Source organism: Fibroporia radiculosa (assembly GCF_000313525.1).
Source record: "Fibroporia radiculosa TFFH 294 genomic supercontigs, scaffold215, whole genome shotgun sequence".
In the NCBI taxonomy this organism is placed as follows: domain Eukaryota; kingdom Fungi; phylum Basidiomycota; class Agaricomycetes; order Polyporales; family Fibroporiaceae; genus Fibroporia; species Fibroporia radiculosa.
Window position 1 is genome coordinate 23889 of NW_012133183.1, and position 16225 is coordinate 40113.

At 50.1% G+C, this 16225-nt stretch overlaps 7 protein-coding genes across 7 annotated transcripts; 3 read left to right on the top strand and 4 right to left on the bottom strand.

Moving 5' to 3' along the window:
• Positions 1-11: 11 nt before the first annotated feature.
• On the bottom strand, positions 12-1090 carry FIBRA_00507 (uncharacterized protein; the record flags this gene model as incomplete). Its single annotated transcript, XM_012322401.1, has 3 exons — positions 12-809; positions 862-969; positions 1049-1090. The coding sequence occupies 3 exons, from the start codon at positions 1088-1090 to the stop codon at positions 12-14; spliced, it is 948 nt and encodes a 315-aa protein (XP_012177791.1).
• Positions 1091-2407: 1317 nt separating this feature from the next.
• On the top strand, positions 2408-3952 carry FIBRA_00508 (uncharacterized protein; the record flags this gene model as incomplete). The annotated part of the gene is made up of 11 exons (XM_012322402.1): positions 2408-2515; positions 2573-2600; positions 2653-2718; positions 2781-2786; positions 2847-2971; positions 3022-3140; positions 3197-3411; positions 3458-3510; positions 3558-3667; positions 3725-3873; positions 3927-3952. 11 exons carry the CDS (start codon positions 2408-2410, stop codon positions 3950-3952), a joined length of 1005 nt encoding a protein of 334 aa, XP_012177792.1.
• Positions 3953-5122: 1170 nt separating this feature from the next.
• Positions 5123-6623, bottom strand: FIBRA_00509 (uncharacterized protein; the record flags this gene model as incomplete). Its single annotated transcript, XM_012322403.1, has 10 exons — positions 5123-5291; positions 5340-5449; positions 5511-5563; positions 5616-5830; positions 5884-6002; positions 6057-6178; positions 6233-6238; positions 6300-6365; positions 6418-6445; positions 6504-6623. 10 exons carry the CDS (start codon positions 6621-6623, stop codon positions 5123-5125), a joined length of 1008 nt encoding a protein of 335 aa, XP_012177793.1.
• A 903-nt stretch (positions 6624-7526) lies between these two features.
• FIBRA_00510 (uncharacterized protein) lies at positions 7527-9991 on the top strand (the record flags this gene model as incomplete). Its single annotated transcript, XM_012322404.1, has 8 exons — positions 7527-7538; positions 7582-7680; positions 7746-7854; positions 7905-8124; positions 8189-8449; positions 8517-8881; positions 8935-9354; positions 9408-9991. The coding sequence occupies 8 exons, from the start codon at positions 7527-7529 to the stop codon at positions 9989-9991; spliced, it is 2070 nt and encodes a 689-aa protein (XP_012177794.1).
• A 355-nt stretch (positions 9992-10346) lies between these two features.
• FIBRA_00511 (uncharacterized protein) lies at positions 10347-12098 on the top strand (the record flags this gene model as incomplete). The annotated part of the gene is made up of 11 exons (XM_012322405.1): positions 10347-10606; positions 10658-10711; positions 10770-10809; positions 10861-10960; positions 11010-11101; positions 11151-11330; positions 11389-11435; positions 11487-11641; positions 11709-11716; positions 11789-11956; positions 12012-12098. The coding sequence occupies 11 exons, from the start codon at positions 10347-10349 to the stop codon at positions 12096-12098; spliced, it is 1191 nt and encodes a 396-aa protein (XP_012177795.1).
• Positions 12099-12969: 871 nt separating this feature from the next.
• On the bottom strand, positions 12970-14301 carry FIBRA_00512 (uncharacterized protein; the record flags this gene model as incomplete). Its single annotated transcript, XM_012322406.1, has 7 exons — positions 12970-13083; positions 13144-13278; positions 13375-13641; positions 13706-13818; positions 13880-14001; positions 14055-14173; positions 14236-14301. 7 exons carry the CDS (start codon positions 14299-14301, stop codon positions 12970-12972), a joined length of 936 nt encoding a protein of 311 aa, XP_012177796.1.
• Positions 14302-14530: 229 nt separating this feature from the next.
• Positions 14531-16158, bottom strand: FIBRA_00513 (uncharacterized protein; the record flags this gene model as incomplete). Its single annotated transcript, XM_012322407.1, has 7 exons — positions 14531-14905; positions 14964-15036; positions 15092-15408; positions 15472-15482; positions 15546-15651; positions 15711-15850; positions 15921-16158. 7 exons carry the CDS (start codon positions 16156-16158, stop codon positions 14531-14533), a joined length of 1260 nt encoding a protein of 419 aa, XP_012177797.1.
• Between the last annotated feature and the right edge of the window lie 67 nt (positions 16159-16225).

Below are 16225 nucleotides of genomic sequence, written 5' to 3' on the forward strand. Positions count from 1 at the left end.
CTAGCAATCTGTCAGATGCTCCGATTTCCACTGCTCAGTCGCTCGGCACGCTGCTGTTTTGAGAATTCTTTACGCATCTTCTCTTCTAACTGTGCAGACTCGAACCAGGCGATGTCGTCAGCACCAGCGTTAACGAGGTGATTCGGAGAGAAGCGCAAGCTGGGGTGGATTGCTGAGGGCGAGATGGATACTCGGTACTTGCCACCATGCTGTCCTGGTTGAGCGGTGGTGTCGAGCACCTCCCGATATGTCAGAATTGGTAGACGTCCTAGAAGATGAGCAAACCGCCGGCGTATGAAGCGGGGTGACAAATGCGAAGACGACAGCGGCGACGGTGAAGCCGCCTCCTGGTCTTCCAGGGAGTTCGCTAAGCAGGTGTGATGTGTAGCTAATGATTGGATATCCTGAAGTATGTCTTGATTTTGCATCCCAACCGCTCGAATGCCGGCATGTTTGAGAGATGTTAGATCAGTGAGATACCGAGTCTCGCCGGCTGAACCTGATTCCACCGCTACTTGCAGTGGTGGATATACTCTTTGTATTTGATCGGTGTAAAACCTCCAGAGAATGTTTACCTTCCGACGTTTGCTCAAAGGTCCTAGGAGCCGAGCAGCATCAGATTCTGGATTTGCCCGAGCTGGTAGTGTCGGTGGAGATCGAAGGGCGTTGCGTGTAAGAGGCTTCTTCTTGTGAGAATATGTGGACATAAGGAGCGCACTCAGCTCGGCAGAATAGACAGGAGGACGGGACTTTTCGACCGTCGGGATTATTCTCTCGGGGAGGGGAGCAGTAGGATCTGATAAAATGGACTTATGCACCGTCATCAAGTTGTAACACTTTGAGGATGAAGGAGATTCATACATTCATGAGCTCCCACTTGAGCTTGCCTTTACGTCCATATGCCAGATCTAAGATGTGATCGAATCTTTTTGCTACACCTCTGTTCGCTAGTTCCATCCGCGCTAACTCCTGCAACATAATACATAAGGGATGACATGCACTAGAATCAAATCTCTAGATACCTTCTCCATTCTTTTGAATTTCCTACCTTGAAGATCTCCTCTGGTAGTCTTGAGAATGGCACGGACATCGTCTCCAAGCTTGATCTTGAAGAACTGGCTGAGCAAGCAATTACTAACGGACAATGGAACACTAGAAGAAGAAGTACCGTAAATATGGCGTAGGAAGTAAACGAATCTGACGGTGAAATGTTCGATAGAGAGAAAGAGCCCTCCTCGTGTAGTCCGACATGAGCTCAGAGCTGTGGAAGTTTACGGCTATGTAGCTGGCGCTTCTTCAACGTTCATGTGATCGCTCTGTCGCACCAGTCACTTTGTCGCGTATGAATTCGGCAACCATCTTATCAGTCACTGTCATTCGCCGGCGAGTAACTCTTGATGAGCCCCTCCAGGCCTACTTCCAAGCAAATTACAACAAACTACAAGCTCCAGGCTTCAAGGCTGAAGAAACATTTCACATTCGTACATGCTCGTGCTATGTACCTGCTACTCGTTCTGTTTTGTATGATTTCTTGCCCTATAAAGAATTCAAGTCGTTCGTGATGAGTCCGGCAGGACTCGCTTGGCGCCGACAGTCTACACAGCTGGTAAATTATCCACGAGCGGTGTTTCGCGTGATGTTGGCGCAACACAAGGCCACTGTACACACATATGACTCGGCAAAACGTCGTTCATCTGTCCGAGTCAGTGGTCGCATAGAGCCTGTTTTGTCTGGCTCTCCCGGGTATGTCAGCATGTTCATTATTGGAGCTCATCGGGCACTATTATTCCATAGGGCAGGCTTCCTGTGTAATCATGTTTTATTGGGTTACCCGAACGTCGTCTGACTGGACGAATTCCACCTGTCCTGCGAAGAATGTGAAGGATTTCCTGGGCCAATATGTCATCTCGGCGTCCCCGAAACTTTTATCTAGTGGGATAGGTTCCAATTTTTGGGTCTTTCGGAAAATTTTTTTAAGCCCGTCACATCCGAAGAAATGAATTCCTCTCCGAGAATACTCCATACCACCTGACGGAAGCAATTTCGTTTTCTTCATATGATCGTTCGAGCACCCAACAGTGTTGTACGCATACCAGTCTTTCTACTGTAAATGCTCTGCTCGCTGACCTGCTTGACCCCCACATTTATTCTCTAAGCTGGCGCTATTTCCAAAGGATCTGATAGTTACTCTACTCAGATTTGAGCTTTCCTAGTAATGGAGGATGCGTTGCCCATCAGATGGATCCCAAAATACAACTTCTGTGCACATGGGCTTGTAATCCCCGCAGTTTGTCCGTCCACATACTTCCGGGATTGACAGAGAAGCGGTCCCTGTACAAGAGGCATATTAAAGGGTCGCAGTTCCATCTAGTCGGCCCCACCACTGGTCTCGAAGTAGTTTGGTAAGATGAAGTATACGGGCACTACCTTCGCTTTGTTGGGCGCTGCCACTGCTGTGAAAGCCCAGCTTATCCGTCTAGGCGGTGTTAACACTGCAGGATATGACTTCACGGTTGTAAGCGACACTCTTCTATGTCCGTTGGGGTGACCTCAGAAACCATTGCCTCAATAGTACACCAACGGGAGCTTCACGAACAACGGTATGCGTGTTCATATCTCGATCATATTCTGACTACTCATTCAGATTACTAGCCGAAACTCCTCCTGCTTGGGAATATGCTCACTTCTCGAATGAGGGAGCTAATCTTTATCGCATTCGTATGTATCTACAGTTGCCTTTGACGTTTGCGCAATAATATCTCAGCCAAACACTCGTACAGCTTTCGGTATGTCACAAGTTTAGAACCAATCATCTGGCGCGCTCTCTGTACTCACATCATCCGAAGCTTGGCAGGAGATGACGCCCACTTTGGGAGGACCTATTAACTTGACATTCTTTTACGAGAACTATGACACAACGGTGCAGGCTGCGTTGGCGTCAAGCCCAAATGCACACGCAATTGTTGATCTAGTCCGTAGGATGTATTTGCTGGATTGTACCCATCTGATGCCATATTGCAGCACAACTATGCCAGGTGGAACGGAGAAATCATTGCCCAGGGCGGTCCCACGAACGAGCAGTATGCCTCAATTTGGTCCCAAATTGCCGCACTGTACGGCAACAATGACCGGCTGCTTTTGTATGTATTGAGTCAATCTTGAATAACGCCACGTGAACTAACACAAACGCTTCCAGTGGGATTATGAACGAGCCTCATGACCTCGACATCCCCACGTGGGCGGAATCCGTGCAATACGCTGTAAATGCGATCCGTGCTGCTGGTGCCACGAACTACCTACTCCTTCCGGGGTCAAACTACACCTCTGCTCAGACGTTCCCTACTGGAGCTGGTCCCTACTTGCTGAACGTCACTGATCCTCTTGGTGGAACGGAGAAGCTTATCTTCGATGGTAAGCATTCTCATGCTATCTAGTCCAAATCTGACCAGATGCATAGTTCACAAGTACCTCGACTACGACAACAGTGGTACCCATGCCGAGTGTGTCACGGTAGGTACCGAACTGCAGGCAGTATATAGTGTTGATCTGCCATCCAGAACAACACCGTAGTCTTAGAGACTCTCGTCAGCTGGCTCCGGGAGAACGGCGACCGTCAGGCTATTCTCAGTGAGACAGGTGGAGGTAACACTGCAAGCTGCGAACTTTAGTGCGTCTACTTCTCCCAGTCTATACTTGCGCTCACTAATTGAATCTCTACGTACAGCCTCGGAGAAGAACTGGCTTACGTGAAGTCTGCTTACCCGAGCTTGGTCGGCTTCTCTGTCTGGGCCGCGGGCGCGTTTGCCACCGACTATATCTTGTCCGTGACTCCTAACGCCAATGGCACTGATCAGCCTCTCTGGATCGATGCTGGTAAGTCTTGAAGATAAATCTATTGTACCATTCGATTCTTACCATCGAATTAGTGAGACCTAATCTGCCAGTTCCCTGAAGATTGTAATAGTCTTAGAGCATCAATGTGATAAGTCGCGGGAGCGAATGATTGACTGCACTTGTGTCAGCCGTTAGCTTTTGGAATAACACCATCCACGATTGAACATTGAGATTCGCTATGATAAGGTGATAGGCCGTAAATTGAGTAGGTTTCAGATTTATACGAGTTAAGACTACGTGAAGCTACTTACTCTTGGTGGAAGGCTGAGACATGACGGTGGAGTCGTCCAATCAATATTTAGTGCCCTCAAAGACCATGGCATAGTATCTTTGACTGTAAGCCCGTTGGACTTGGCAAGTTCTGCGACAGGCACATGTTGCTGCCACTGGCTGAAAGCTAAAGCTTTCTTTGGCGGAGCGGTCAGGCGCGGCGGCCCTCGGCTGATTTCCATTGATGCACAAATCGGATATATTCTGTCACTGAATGATGAGGCAGTAGTTGTGCTCCCAGGTCATAAGTGACTACTGGTTTCTCCGACAGAAAATCATAATATCCAGTAATGTAAACCTGAGGTCCGAGAGGGTCAAAAATTGGATTAACTCAAAGTGAGACGTAAGGCTTACCGGTCTTGTACCTAAATACAGATATCGAGGACGTACGAGACCAGAGTTTATTATAATGCTTAATTTTGCACTCACCGTCAGGAATATCGAGTCTGGGCGTGGATTCCACGTCGGGTGATAGCAGAATTTGATAGTCGCGAACTTTGAAGATGCAAATGAGACAGATCAGGACATGTCCTGAATCCACTTATTGAAGCTACTGTAGGGAGCTGAACTCCTCGCCAGCCTAATCCTCCGCTCCCCTGACCCCGCAGACAAGACTTGAAGCACCATGTAGCTTAATCGACTTGGTACTTTCCACAGACAGGTCTCGCCAATCAAGCAGCACTCTGGATAACATTAACATATATCCGTAATTCAGCGTCCGAGCATGCCAAATTTATCAAACCTCCTGCAGTGATTGTTTCGTGCGATGCGAAGATGACGTCAAGGATGAAGTCGGCTATAGTAACAATCAAAACTTGCTTGAATAATAACATAAGCTCTGAAAGAATACAGCCAGCTCAATACACCAGCGACCGCGGCCGATTATATCCACGTCCTAGCCCCAAATAAACCTTCACAGTTCAACCTCTTGCTATGGAATTCAAATCCTTGAAGCTTCTTACGGGAGGTATGGTTTCACGGCTTCGGTCCAGAGTGTCTGGTCAGTGCCGTTAGACCAGGGTGTTACGGTGAGGACATAGCTAGTGTCAAAGGCGCCCGCAGCCCAGATGGAGAAACCGACGAGAGTCGGATAAGCAGATTTGACGTAAGAAAGCTCTTGAGCAACGCTGAAGCAGAATGAGTTGTATCTCCAATAATGACGGACGGAAACATACTCAGTGTAGCAACTGGTAGTCTCGCCTCCACCGGTCTCGCTCAGAATTGCCTGGCGGTCACCATTATCTTGGAGAAAGCTAACCAAGGTTTCGAGGACATCGACGTTGTTCTATCCACCTCCCCCAGAAGTATGAGCATCCCATCTCGCGGACGAGTCTAGCCATACGAACCGTGACACAAGTAGCGTGAGTACCGCTGTTGTCAGAATCCAGATATTTGTGAACTGTGAAAATGCAATGAATTTAGAGTAAGTGGATGTCAAGGGCCTCACTAACCGTCGAACAACAGCTTTCCAGTGCCGCCAAGAGGATCTGTGACGCCAACAAGGTAAGGGCCAGCTTCAGTGGGAAATGTCTCAGCCGACGAGTAACTCGATCCGGGGAGCAGGAGATAGTTGGTAGATCCGGCTTCTCGAACAGCATTTACAACGTATTGCAGAGAGGCCACCCACTCGGTAACATTGAGGTCGTGAGGCTCATTCATGAGACCACTTAAGGAACTTTGAGCTAAATGAACTTGAATTCTTTGAAGAAATATACGCACAAGATAACCCGCTCGTCAGAGCCGTAATTCTGCGCAAGCTGAGTCCAGATTGACGCATATTCAGCATTAGTCGGGCCACCCTGGCCAATGATGTCACCGTTCCATCTAGCGTAGTTGTGCTTCATGAATGCATCAAAACCGGACGGACGGCAAAACGATAAGCAGCCACATACCAAGTCAACGATAACGTATGCTCCAGAGCTAGAATCCAACGCGGCCTGGACAGTGGTATCATACTCAGAGAAGAAACTCGAGTTGATAGTTCCACCGAGAGTGGGGGTCATCAGCTGCCATGCTAGGATGAGTAATCAGATGACATGGCGAGGACTTCAAGTGTCTCCAGGCATACCGAAAGCTTTAAGAGGTAGAACGATGCCAATGAGCATGCATCATGCATTAAAAGTGATCTTACTTACGAATACGGTAGAGGTTAGCGCCCTCTCCAGAGAAGTGAGTGTACTGAGATGCTGGAGGAGTGGTACCTAAGTGACATGAGATTTGTACGCTTGTTGCTGCAGAGAATAGTGAACACACCAGTTCCCGAAAAGTCGCCGTTAGTGTCCTATTCAATGGAGATAATGTCGGCATACAATAGTTGGGCTAGTGACAGAGGAACTCACGACACTGAAGTCGTATCCTGCAGTGTTGACACCACCGAGACGAGTAGAGAATTGTGCTTTAACCGCCTGGGGCGCGATAGCGAGAGAAGCTACTGCCAGAAGGACTGTCGCGAGTTTCATGATGAAGATACGACTGTTACCAAAATTTCGATGAAGGTGCTCTGTCGAAGTAAGTGTCCTTTTATACCTTGTCGTTAAGATATTCATTGGCAATTAAGTACTGGCAACCGATAGAGGGTAACGAAGCGGACAAATCGCGGAGATTCACTCATGTATGTCTACACACAGGGATGAGATCCCAGAATATCACATACGGTGACAGTTGATCGCTATTTCATCCCTCTGGACATTCTGCTGTACTTGAGGCAAAAAGGAACAGCACGCACCCAATTGGTAGTCATTTCGATCAAGAACTGGACACTTTTCTTGCTAATTGAGACCTCAAATCGCAAAAAGGCAGCTTGGCATTCGCAGGATAATACTATGGTGAGACGATGAGTTTCTGCTTAGTGGTTTGAATGATCTTCTGCCAGCAGGGGGAGACGGATCAAAGATCATGAGAGAGTGCACCAGAAGCGGTTCAAGGCGTCGAACATCGGATATACTCTATATGGGTGTTGCTACGCCTAAAGCCCAATCAGCGTGTGAAGTCTGGGAAGAGAATCAAACAAGAACTCGATGCCGTAGAATAGCAACGTCCCCTCGGGAGTTAGCGGAGAAGTCGTGACACCCCTGCGAGGGTTTGTCACCCGAGCTTAATCCACAATAGCATAATCACCTCCTGCATTCCGCTCAAGTCTGTAGGGCTGCAGCTAAAATCTGAAAGTTGGATAACGATTCGACTTCAATCCATCGTTCAGCCGTTCAATCATAGCTGTTGATCGCATCTTAGATTCGATCTGAACGCAAGTCACATGACCTAAAAGTGGCGGTTATCTCTCAGCCTGATCATGATCTGCACTGTGCAGGACGACGCACTTCTGTTCCCGGCCGGACACTAGCATCACACACTGTTTGGACCCAATGGTTCGTGGAGTTACTGCATATTCGTAACGACTGAACTCCAATAATGCCCTAGGCACCTACGAAGACGCGAAATCCTAACCCAAGCGGGCTTGGGCGTGCAATCATTAACAAGAAGGTCAAGGATGCTCATAGGGCACGAGAGACGGGACTTGTACGTATATAGGCAACCAGTTACTTCTCAACCAATGTATCCCATTCCTCTTTTTTTGTACACAGTATACTACCGATATCGATCCTACATCACGCCTCCAATCAATCACTCAAGAGCGTGATTTGGATGAGTTCTTGAACACCGCACAACTAGCGGGGACTCAATTTACTGCAGGTAGTTATCTTTTCTTTTCTTCCTCTGTTCATATCTCACGCTTCTCAAAGAACGCCGCAATGTCAAAATTCTTAACTCCTCTTCCGGAGTGCACCATAACTCATATCTACTCTCTGAAGAGGAAGAGCGCCATACAATTCAGAGACACCAGGAAAATAGGAGGCGCTTGCGGGTACCTAGACGATCTCCTTGGACCAAGAAGATGACTGCGACCCAGCTAGACAGACAAGAGAAGGATGCGTTTTTGGAATGGAGGAGAGGATTGGCAGAGTACGCATTCTCTAGCCGCTTTCGTGATGTGCGTCTAACATACGTGGCCTTGACCCGGGACTAGGCTTCAAGAGCAAGACCGGTTTCTTCTCACACCTTTTGAGCGTAATCTGGAAGTCTGGCGACAGCTCTGGCGGGTGCTGGAACGTTCGCATTTGGTTGTCCAAATTGTTGATGCCCGAAATCCTCTCCGGTTCAGGTGTGAAGATCTAGAATTTTATGTGCAAGACGTGGAAGGAGCGGAAGGAGAGCAGGGTACAGGCAAGGGTTTGAGGAGGAATATGTTATTGATCAATAAATCGGATCTATTGACCGCTAAGCAGAGGTGAGTCTCTCATAATAGGTAGTTGGGGGTAGAGAAATTAATAGGCTATGTCGTTCTAATCCCTTAGACGTGTATGGGCTGATTACTTTGATGAACAAGGAGTACGATATGCGTTTTTCTCCGCAGCCAATGCGGCAGCTTTGCAGCTAGCACGCCAGGGAGAACCACTAGTCGTGGACGCGCCTTCAGTGTATGACCGAGACCAAGACGAAGGGTATACATCAAGCTCCTCAGATGGGGAGATGTCTCCTGAAAATAACGACAATCCCCCCACATGCTCGTCGGACGAGCAGCTGCAATCGGAAGAGTCCGACGTTGGATCTGCGTTTTCCCTTGAGGAAGATACCCCAGATACACAAGATCCGAGGACGAAGGTTCTGTCAGTGTTGGAGCTTGAGGACCTATTCGTCAAGGCCGCACCTGATTTGACTAGTACGCAGTCTCTAATTCAACCCATATCATGGTGATCGCTTATTCATTATCAGCTTTTACCGACTCCACGGGTGCGCATCCTGGAAAGCTGGTAGTCGGTCTTGTGGGATACCCGAATGTGGGTAAATCAAGCACAATTAATGCCCTCTTGGGCGAAAAGAAAGTCAGCGTCTCATCAACGCCCGGAAAGACCAAACATTTCCAGACAATAAACCTATCACCTACTCTGATGTTATGTGATTGTCCGGGTCTGGTCTTTCCGCAATTTACTACTACGCGGGCGGATTTAGTATGCGATGGAGTCCTCCCGATTGATCAGCTGAGGGAACACACCGGACCCATTGCCTTAGTTGCGAAGAGAATCCCACGGGAAGTCTTGGAAGCAACTTATGGACTAGCAATCAAGACAAGAGGACCAGATGATGATTGGGACGGCGGGGTGGCGCCTGAAGACTTGTTGATACCTTATGCCAGTACGTCCTGTCACCAAACTCGTCACGTATTGTTGAACGAAGTCCGGTGCCAGTCGCAAGAGGTTTCATGCGCTCAGGCCAGGGCAATCCAGACGAGGCGCGCGCGGCGAGGTATATTCTCAAGGACTACGTGAACGCCAAGCTTCTGTTCTGTCATCCACCCCCAGGCGTATCAGAAGAAGAATTTAACGAACAGACCAGGGAGCTGTCTCTGAAGCGCGTCCTGGGCAAGAAACGCGCGCCCTTGACGCGCGTCGTGAAAGGCGCTGATACTTTCATAGCCCAAGGTAACATACCTCCGATGCTCGGATCGGGTGCTGCTCCGCCATCCTCGAGTAGCGGCCCGATCCCAAGTACAAAGTCCCATAACATTGACGAGGAATTCTTCACCAATGATTCCGTGGTTGCACTGCGTCCGCGAGTGCGTGGATCCGCCCGGGGTGGACAAGAAGTCACACGAATGCAAATCTACCCTCATCAGAACGCCATAGCTGATGATGGCTCTCCCGTAACGGAGAATCAGGCCAGAATAGCTGCTGTACTTACTAATGCAGGTGGTGGGATGGTCAGTGCAGGCAAAAAGCATCACAAAAAGCCGAAGCGAGTCAAGCAAAGGAGTGGTAGAGGATATGATTGAAGAAGCCAGGAAGCAGGTATATTTTACTGTAGCCTAGCTGTGTAGCTATAGACTTGTTGTAGACAGTGTACTGATAATGACTATTGTGTGCATAGTCTGCGAGCTGAGTACAGGCATTATTCATACTTAATTTTACAGTATATACCACGCGGCGAATCGCGAGCAGGTTATGTAGGTGTCACGACAGGACGCGTCAATACGCGTCGGGGTCGCATTTGACTTTCTTGAAGTGTCTCGCCTTTTCTGGGCCAATCACCTTTGGATTCCGAATCACGCTCCACGATTTCTCGTCTAGAAGCCTCCTCAAGTTATTCTGCTGTGTCTTTCGTGTATTTTTCGACGGCTTTGCTCAAGTATGCCTTCAACCTCTTCATCATCCGACACAGTCGGACACAATGCGCTCCCGGATTGGACTGTGATGCCTCAGTCTACAGAATGGGTCGATTCATCCAGTATATGCGCCAAACTACACACTGTAAACAAAACCGGACTCAAGGAATGTATGTTCTATCCTTCTGTTCTCGGCTCGCACGGACTGTATGACACCTTACCTGCTCTCAAAGCACTCCTATTGAGTATAGACCGACCTCTCACGATCGGCAGACATCCGTCTTGGTATGTTGGGCTCGGAAAAGAGTGGCCTAAGAACTCATGGAGCATTTATAGCTCGTATGTTATATCCGACCTCGTGGTGTCGAGTCTCCACTGCAAACTATATGCGTAAGTATGCTTATAAAGTCCGCGGTCTTAGAGCCCCGATCTCATGCCGTAACAACAGCGTCCGTCCAAGCAATGGAGGAGTACTGGTATCATGTGAAGTGAGAGACGTCTTTCTACGGCAGGTCTTGTGTTGAATATTCGATGTCTAGGACATGTCTACCAACGGGCTTGTTCTGAACGGGCACAAGGTCCGGAAAACCTCAGTCCTCCTGATGGACGGGGACATAATTCAGATCCCACATTCCCAGAGTATGACGTGCTGAATTTTCTCCCGACGCTTGACTAAATATTTTGCCAGAGTTTGAATGCGTACATCTGCAGAAAGCGACTGCAGAGAAGGCCAACATCTTTGATCCAACTCCGCCTACGGCGCCGTCGTTGAGAACCAAGGTCAGTCGCCTTGATATTATGTATTGCGTGTTCTTGATCGATTTTGAAGCGTATTGGCCGTTATCTTGTGACATCTCACTGTCTTGGGAGTGGAAGCTTTGCAACTGTCCACCTAGCCATGGATGCATCTGCATATAGGCAGGTAGCCTGTAAAACGATCAAAAGGAAAAGCCAGGACAAGGTAGACAAAGTGATGAAAGAAGTGGACATCCTCATTGCACTCGATCATGTGAGCTTATAGATCCATTCTATTCTTATGTTGAGTCGTGCTAAGTTCGGATTCTCAGCCCAATATCAATCGCGTATGGGCCGCTCGTCATGATAGTAGTTTCTTGTGAGTGTGAATCATTCCTCACGGGAAGACATAACCTATCATTACCCGCAGACACATCTTCCTCGAGCTGTGTACCGGTGGTGATCTTTTTTCCTACATTGTTGGTCATGAAAACTCCAGACTCTGTGAAGGAGAAGCCAAGTACATCATGTATCAGCTGCTCAAAGGCTTGAAGTACCTTCATGATCGGCTAATTTCTCATCGCGGTGCGTTGTCAGTGATAAACAATTTTATATATCCCCTGACTGGTTTTCCTCGTATCGTGTGAAATAGATCTTAAAGTTCAGTGTACTTCCCCTTGTGTTCGTTTGACAAGCTGACATTGAATTGTCTCGGACGATCAACGATCGCAGCCAGAGAATATTCTCCTTTACACTGCCGGCCCATATCCCCGGATTCAGATTGCAGACTTCGGTCTCGCCCGTCCTAAAGCCTACCAAGAGACGTTCAATGTCTGTGGAACGGTCTCGTACCTCCCTCCAGAAGGCATCCTCGCCCTCGACCACAAGCATCTTGGCTATGTAGGTATGCCGGCCGACTGCTGGAGTGCGGGGGTTATTATGTATATCATGCTAGCGTATGTTTTCCGACATCACTTATTGTGATGGATTGCTCAGCCGACTGTATCTAGCGGCGGTCACCCCTTCGATTATGAAAGATTAGAGGGCGAATCGGCGTGGTATTCGTACTGTCCATCCGAAATGCCTGACGGCGCCTCCCAAGTATCGGTCTTGTCGCAAAACTCCGTGCAGAGCGATCGCATCGTAAAAAAGAGGATTGTTCATGGAGACCCTGAATTCCCGCCGTGTATCTGGTCCATTATCCCCCACGGTACGCTATGTGTCATTTACATCATTTGATGTCCTTTCTATCAGAAATTTGTGGAACTCATTATATCACTCATTGGCAATTTGGTGCCATTAGCCCAGCTCCTGTGCAGCAATCTGCTTGTATATGAGCCTCTACATCGCGCGACGGTGCACCTAGCTCTTCAAAACGAATGGTTCACCTGTGAACAATCGGAACTTGATGATGCTTACCGTGAACGAGTCGGATCTAGCTAGCCGCAAATCACTGTCTGGACTTATCAATCTGGTTCGGCCGCAGAAATGGAAACTACACGTTCTACAGCTCCCTCTGCGCCCAGTCTCCTTCTGATACTCTGTTCTGTTTATCTTTTGTACGGCGGCTGTTTCGGACCCTAGTTCTTAGCTGTCCATCGATATGCTATTTTGTGACTATCATGCTCCTCGTGAAATAAGCAATTTATTCCGTCATGCCCCTGCGGTGATTAAGCGGTCTGATATAGTGCAGATTACTCGCATCGCCCACGGACGCAGAAGGGTTGTATGACTCTGCAGCCAAGCATAGCAAGAATAAGTCGGACTTCTCATATATTGTCGCGTTTCTCTCTCTGTCCATTTGCATACTATAATACAACGAGCACAGCTTCAACCCAGACATAATCTGCTGATGATACAGACTGAGATGAGCACAGTATTGGCCTTATAATGCGCAGATCCTTCTCTCATGTTCATGCCTTAAGAAAATTCGCGTGGACTTTGATGGGGACCGGTGAGTCATTTTCGGTCACGAGATACGGCAAAAAGAACATACAGTGAATGTGATCCGCGCCAAATGTCGAAATCTATAATTCTAGGTGTGAAGACCATCGCCGAATAAAATCCGAGGACAGAACTTGACGCACGAAATAGTAGCTGTGGTCATAGCCCTCCTGGCTTCGCACGCGGACCTGTACCTCGTCGTATCCGACATCCCGGGCAACCTTGAGGAAATTCTCTGGCAGGAGTTGGCCCTGCTTGTAGAAGTTGTCTCCCGTGCCCTGGCGCACGCCGAGTCAGTCAGCGTTCTCATGGCCTTACCAAGCGCCTGCGAGAGCACGCGCAGAGAAGAGACAAGAGCCAAGAGGGGGACGCACGTAATCGATGAGGATGTGCAGCGGCTCCTTGCTCATCTTTGCGATGAGCTCCGTCGCGTCGTACTTGTCCCGCGCCTCCTCGATGCCACCCTGGAGGAAGCCTGTGAATGCCCGCTCGCCCCAAGGGCACTTGGTCGGGTTGGAGATGGGCGAGAAGGCGGAGGCGGAGCGGTACACTTTGGTGCCCTTGAGCACCGAGTTGAGGTAGATCGTCAGGGCGCCGTGGCCTCCCATGGAATGGCCGAAAATCGACTGGCGCGTGAAGTCCTGAAGCGGGAGAGACACGTTCGCTCGTGAGTACCTGACGCATTCAATTTTTCCCGGCACTCACGATAGGGACGCCTGCGGCCTGCACAACCTCGGGGAGCTCACGGGTGACGAAGGAGAGCATGTTGTAGTGCTTTGCAAACTTGGGGTTCGTCGCGTCCACGTAGAAGCCCGCACCTGCGCGTCGCGGCCGCGCGAGGATCAGGCGGCTTCGTCTGCGAGAGCACGCGCAGCTTACCTACGCCGAACTGCCAGTCGTCGGCCTCGCCCTCGATGCCCGCGCCACGAGGAGACGTGTCAGGGAAGATGAGCGCGATGCCCTCTTGTGCGGCAGGACCCAGGAAGCAGCCCTTTTGGGTCCTGCGGCGAGGGTGAGTGGCGCCGCTGATAAGCTCGCAGAGAGACGAGCGTACGCATTGTCCTCCGTGCAGGTCAAGCCGGAAAGGTAGAAGAGAACGGGGACTTTTCCGTAGGCGGCATTTGCGGGAAGGAAGAGGTTGAACTGGGCGAATGTGCCTCCCAGGACCTCAGACTAGACGGAGGGGACGAGGTTCAGACAGGGTATGGGGACGGACGTGCGTTGTGTGGATGCACCTTGAATTTGTATTTTGTGAGCTCGCCGCCAAAGGCTCTGTTCACGGAAAGTTTTTCAAGGCTCATTTTTTGGCAGAGAGGGGAGACGGAGGAGGGGTGAGTGGGAGAACGAAAGGACCGGCGGAGAGGCCGGCGCCATCGATGGTGACTTCATCGCATCACCCGATCACTCGTCTGATCGGCCCGAGCGCCCACACTTCAATATTTGAATTGCAGACCTTGGGCAAGAACATTATCATTAGCAAAGACTAGCATTATATTCAACGGGTATCCTATCTCACTCGGTACACAACACTCACACCCTCGTCGGCCTGTGCGGTGCTCGACCCCCACTCCCTCCCTTATCCTCCGAATGCCCTCTCACGAAAGAGTCCCCTTTCCCAAGGCTGTCCGCCATCGCTGCCCGCTCCGTCTCTCTCTCGATCTCCTCTCGCTCCTCCCTCTCCGGCGTGCTCTCTCGCTTCCCACCTCTATTCTCTCCTTTGCCTTGCCCTCCTTGCGCCTGTCCCTCCACAACACGCGCGAGATGATCCGCAATGCCCAGATAAAACGTGACGGGCTTGAACTTCACCTCGCGCCCCATGATCTCTGCCCACTTGTAGCGCGCCGTGTTTACCCATCCGATCAAGTCGAGATGGTTCACGCCTTCAAGCGTACCGAGATACGTTCCCTAAACAGCCTCGTGTGTAAGCACTGACCATAACATAGGACTGATTCATAAGGCCTACCCATTGCGCCGACTTCAGCGACACAAGTCCATCATTGGGGCCTTCCTTCTCCATAATTACGGAATGCGGCCATCTATATATAAATAAACGTTAGCTAGGTCCGTCGGAATTCCATCGACCTCACTGACTTCCACGTATCTATCATGCCGGGCTCATACAGAGCACCCCAGCTAAAGTACTTGACACCTTCCACATCAGGCGTGCGCTCGTTGAATCTCCGCATGCTCTCTACCGTCAAGAACTCGAACGCCTTCCCGTCTCCGCCGCCGTTCGGAAGAAGATCCAACAAAGAAAGAACAGACGGCATCCGCGATGGCCCGACGGTCGTCAGGAAATGGTCCGCAAAAGAAGAGCCGCGGTGAGGCGTGGAGATGGACGTAATAGACAGCACGCGGAAAGAACGATCAGTAAGGTGCGTGGTGAGATACCGACAGTCAAGGCCACCCTAATAGACGCATTGAGTAATAAAATTAGCACTTCGTCCGCGTCAACAAAGAGCGAGACGAACCATGCTATGTCCTACAACGTGTATCCTACAGTCCACATAAGCACTCCAGCACCGGGACGCGTGAGCATGCTTACCTATGAGATGGACACTCCGCCCGGCATAGGCCTCGTCGATTTTTTTCACGAGCACCTTTGCTCTGTCAATCGGACTGCTGGTGGCCGGCACGCGAGTCATGAGCACCTACACGAGGCAGATGGCTCAGCACCGCACACGCTAGGCAGGAGAGGGAATGTGCACACCTCGACGCCATTCGCCTCGAATGCCTCCTTAATGCCGCGCCAGTGGGCAACCTGCAGAGGAGCGATGGAGGGCCCGAGGGTGACGGTGTCGAAGCCGAGGAGACCATGACAAAATACAACGGGGTTCTTCGGGGCAAAGTCTTGAGTTTCACGAGATTCGTCAGCCACGGAGCTCCTTGCCTCGGGAGTGAATGACAGAAGGATACGCACACTTTTTCCTGATATGCTCTCTTTCGGCTTGTGCGTCTGCGCGCCTGTCTTCCTCGCTTAGCAGCGGATGCACGTTCTCTTTTTCCCTGCCGTCCTCGGAGCCAAACCAGCTGCGTATCGACGCTGGCAGAGACGGGAGCTTGAGGGACTGGGGTGGCGTGGTCGTGTGTATGCTGCGGCCGCGTTCATGTATCGAGCGCAGGGTATCTAGGGACGAGCGATTGGATGGGGGAGACATGGAGACGGAGGAATATGAGTGATTGAGGTGGGCGGGGGCTGGGGAGTGGGGGATAGCAACGGGGGTG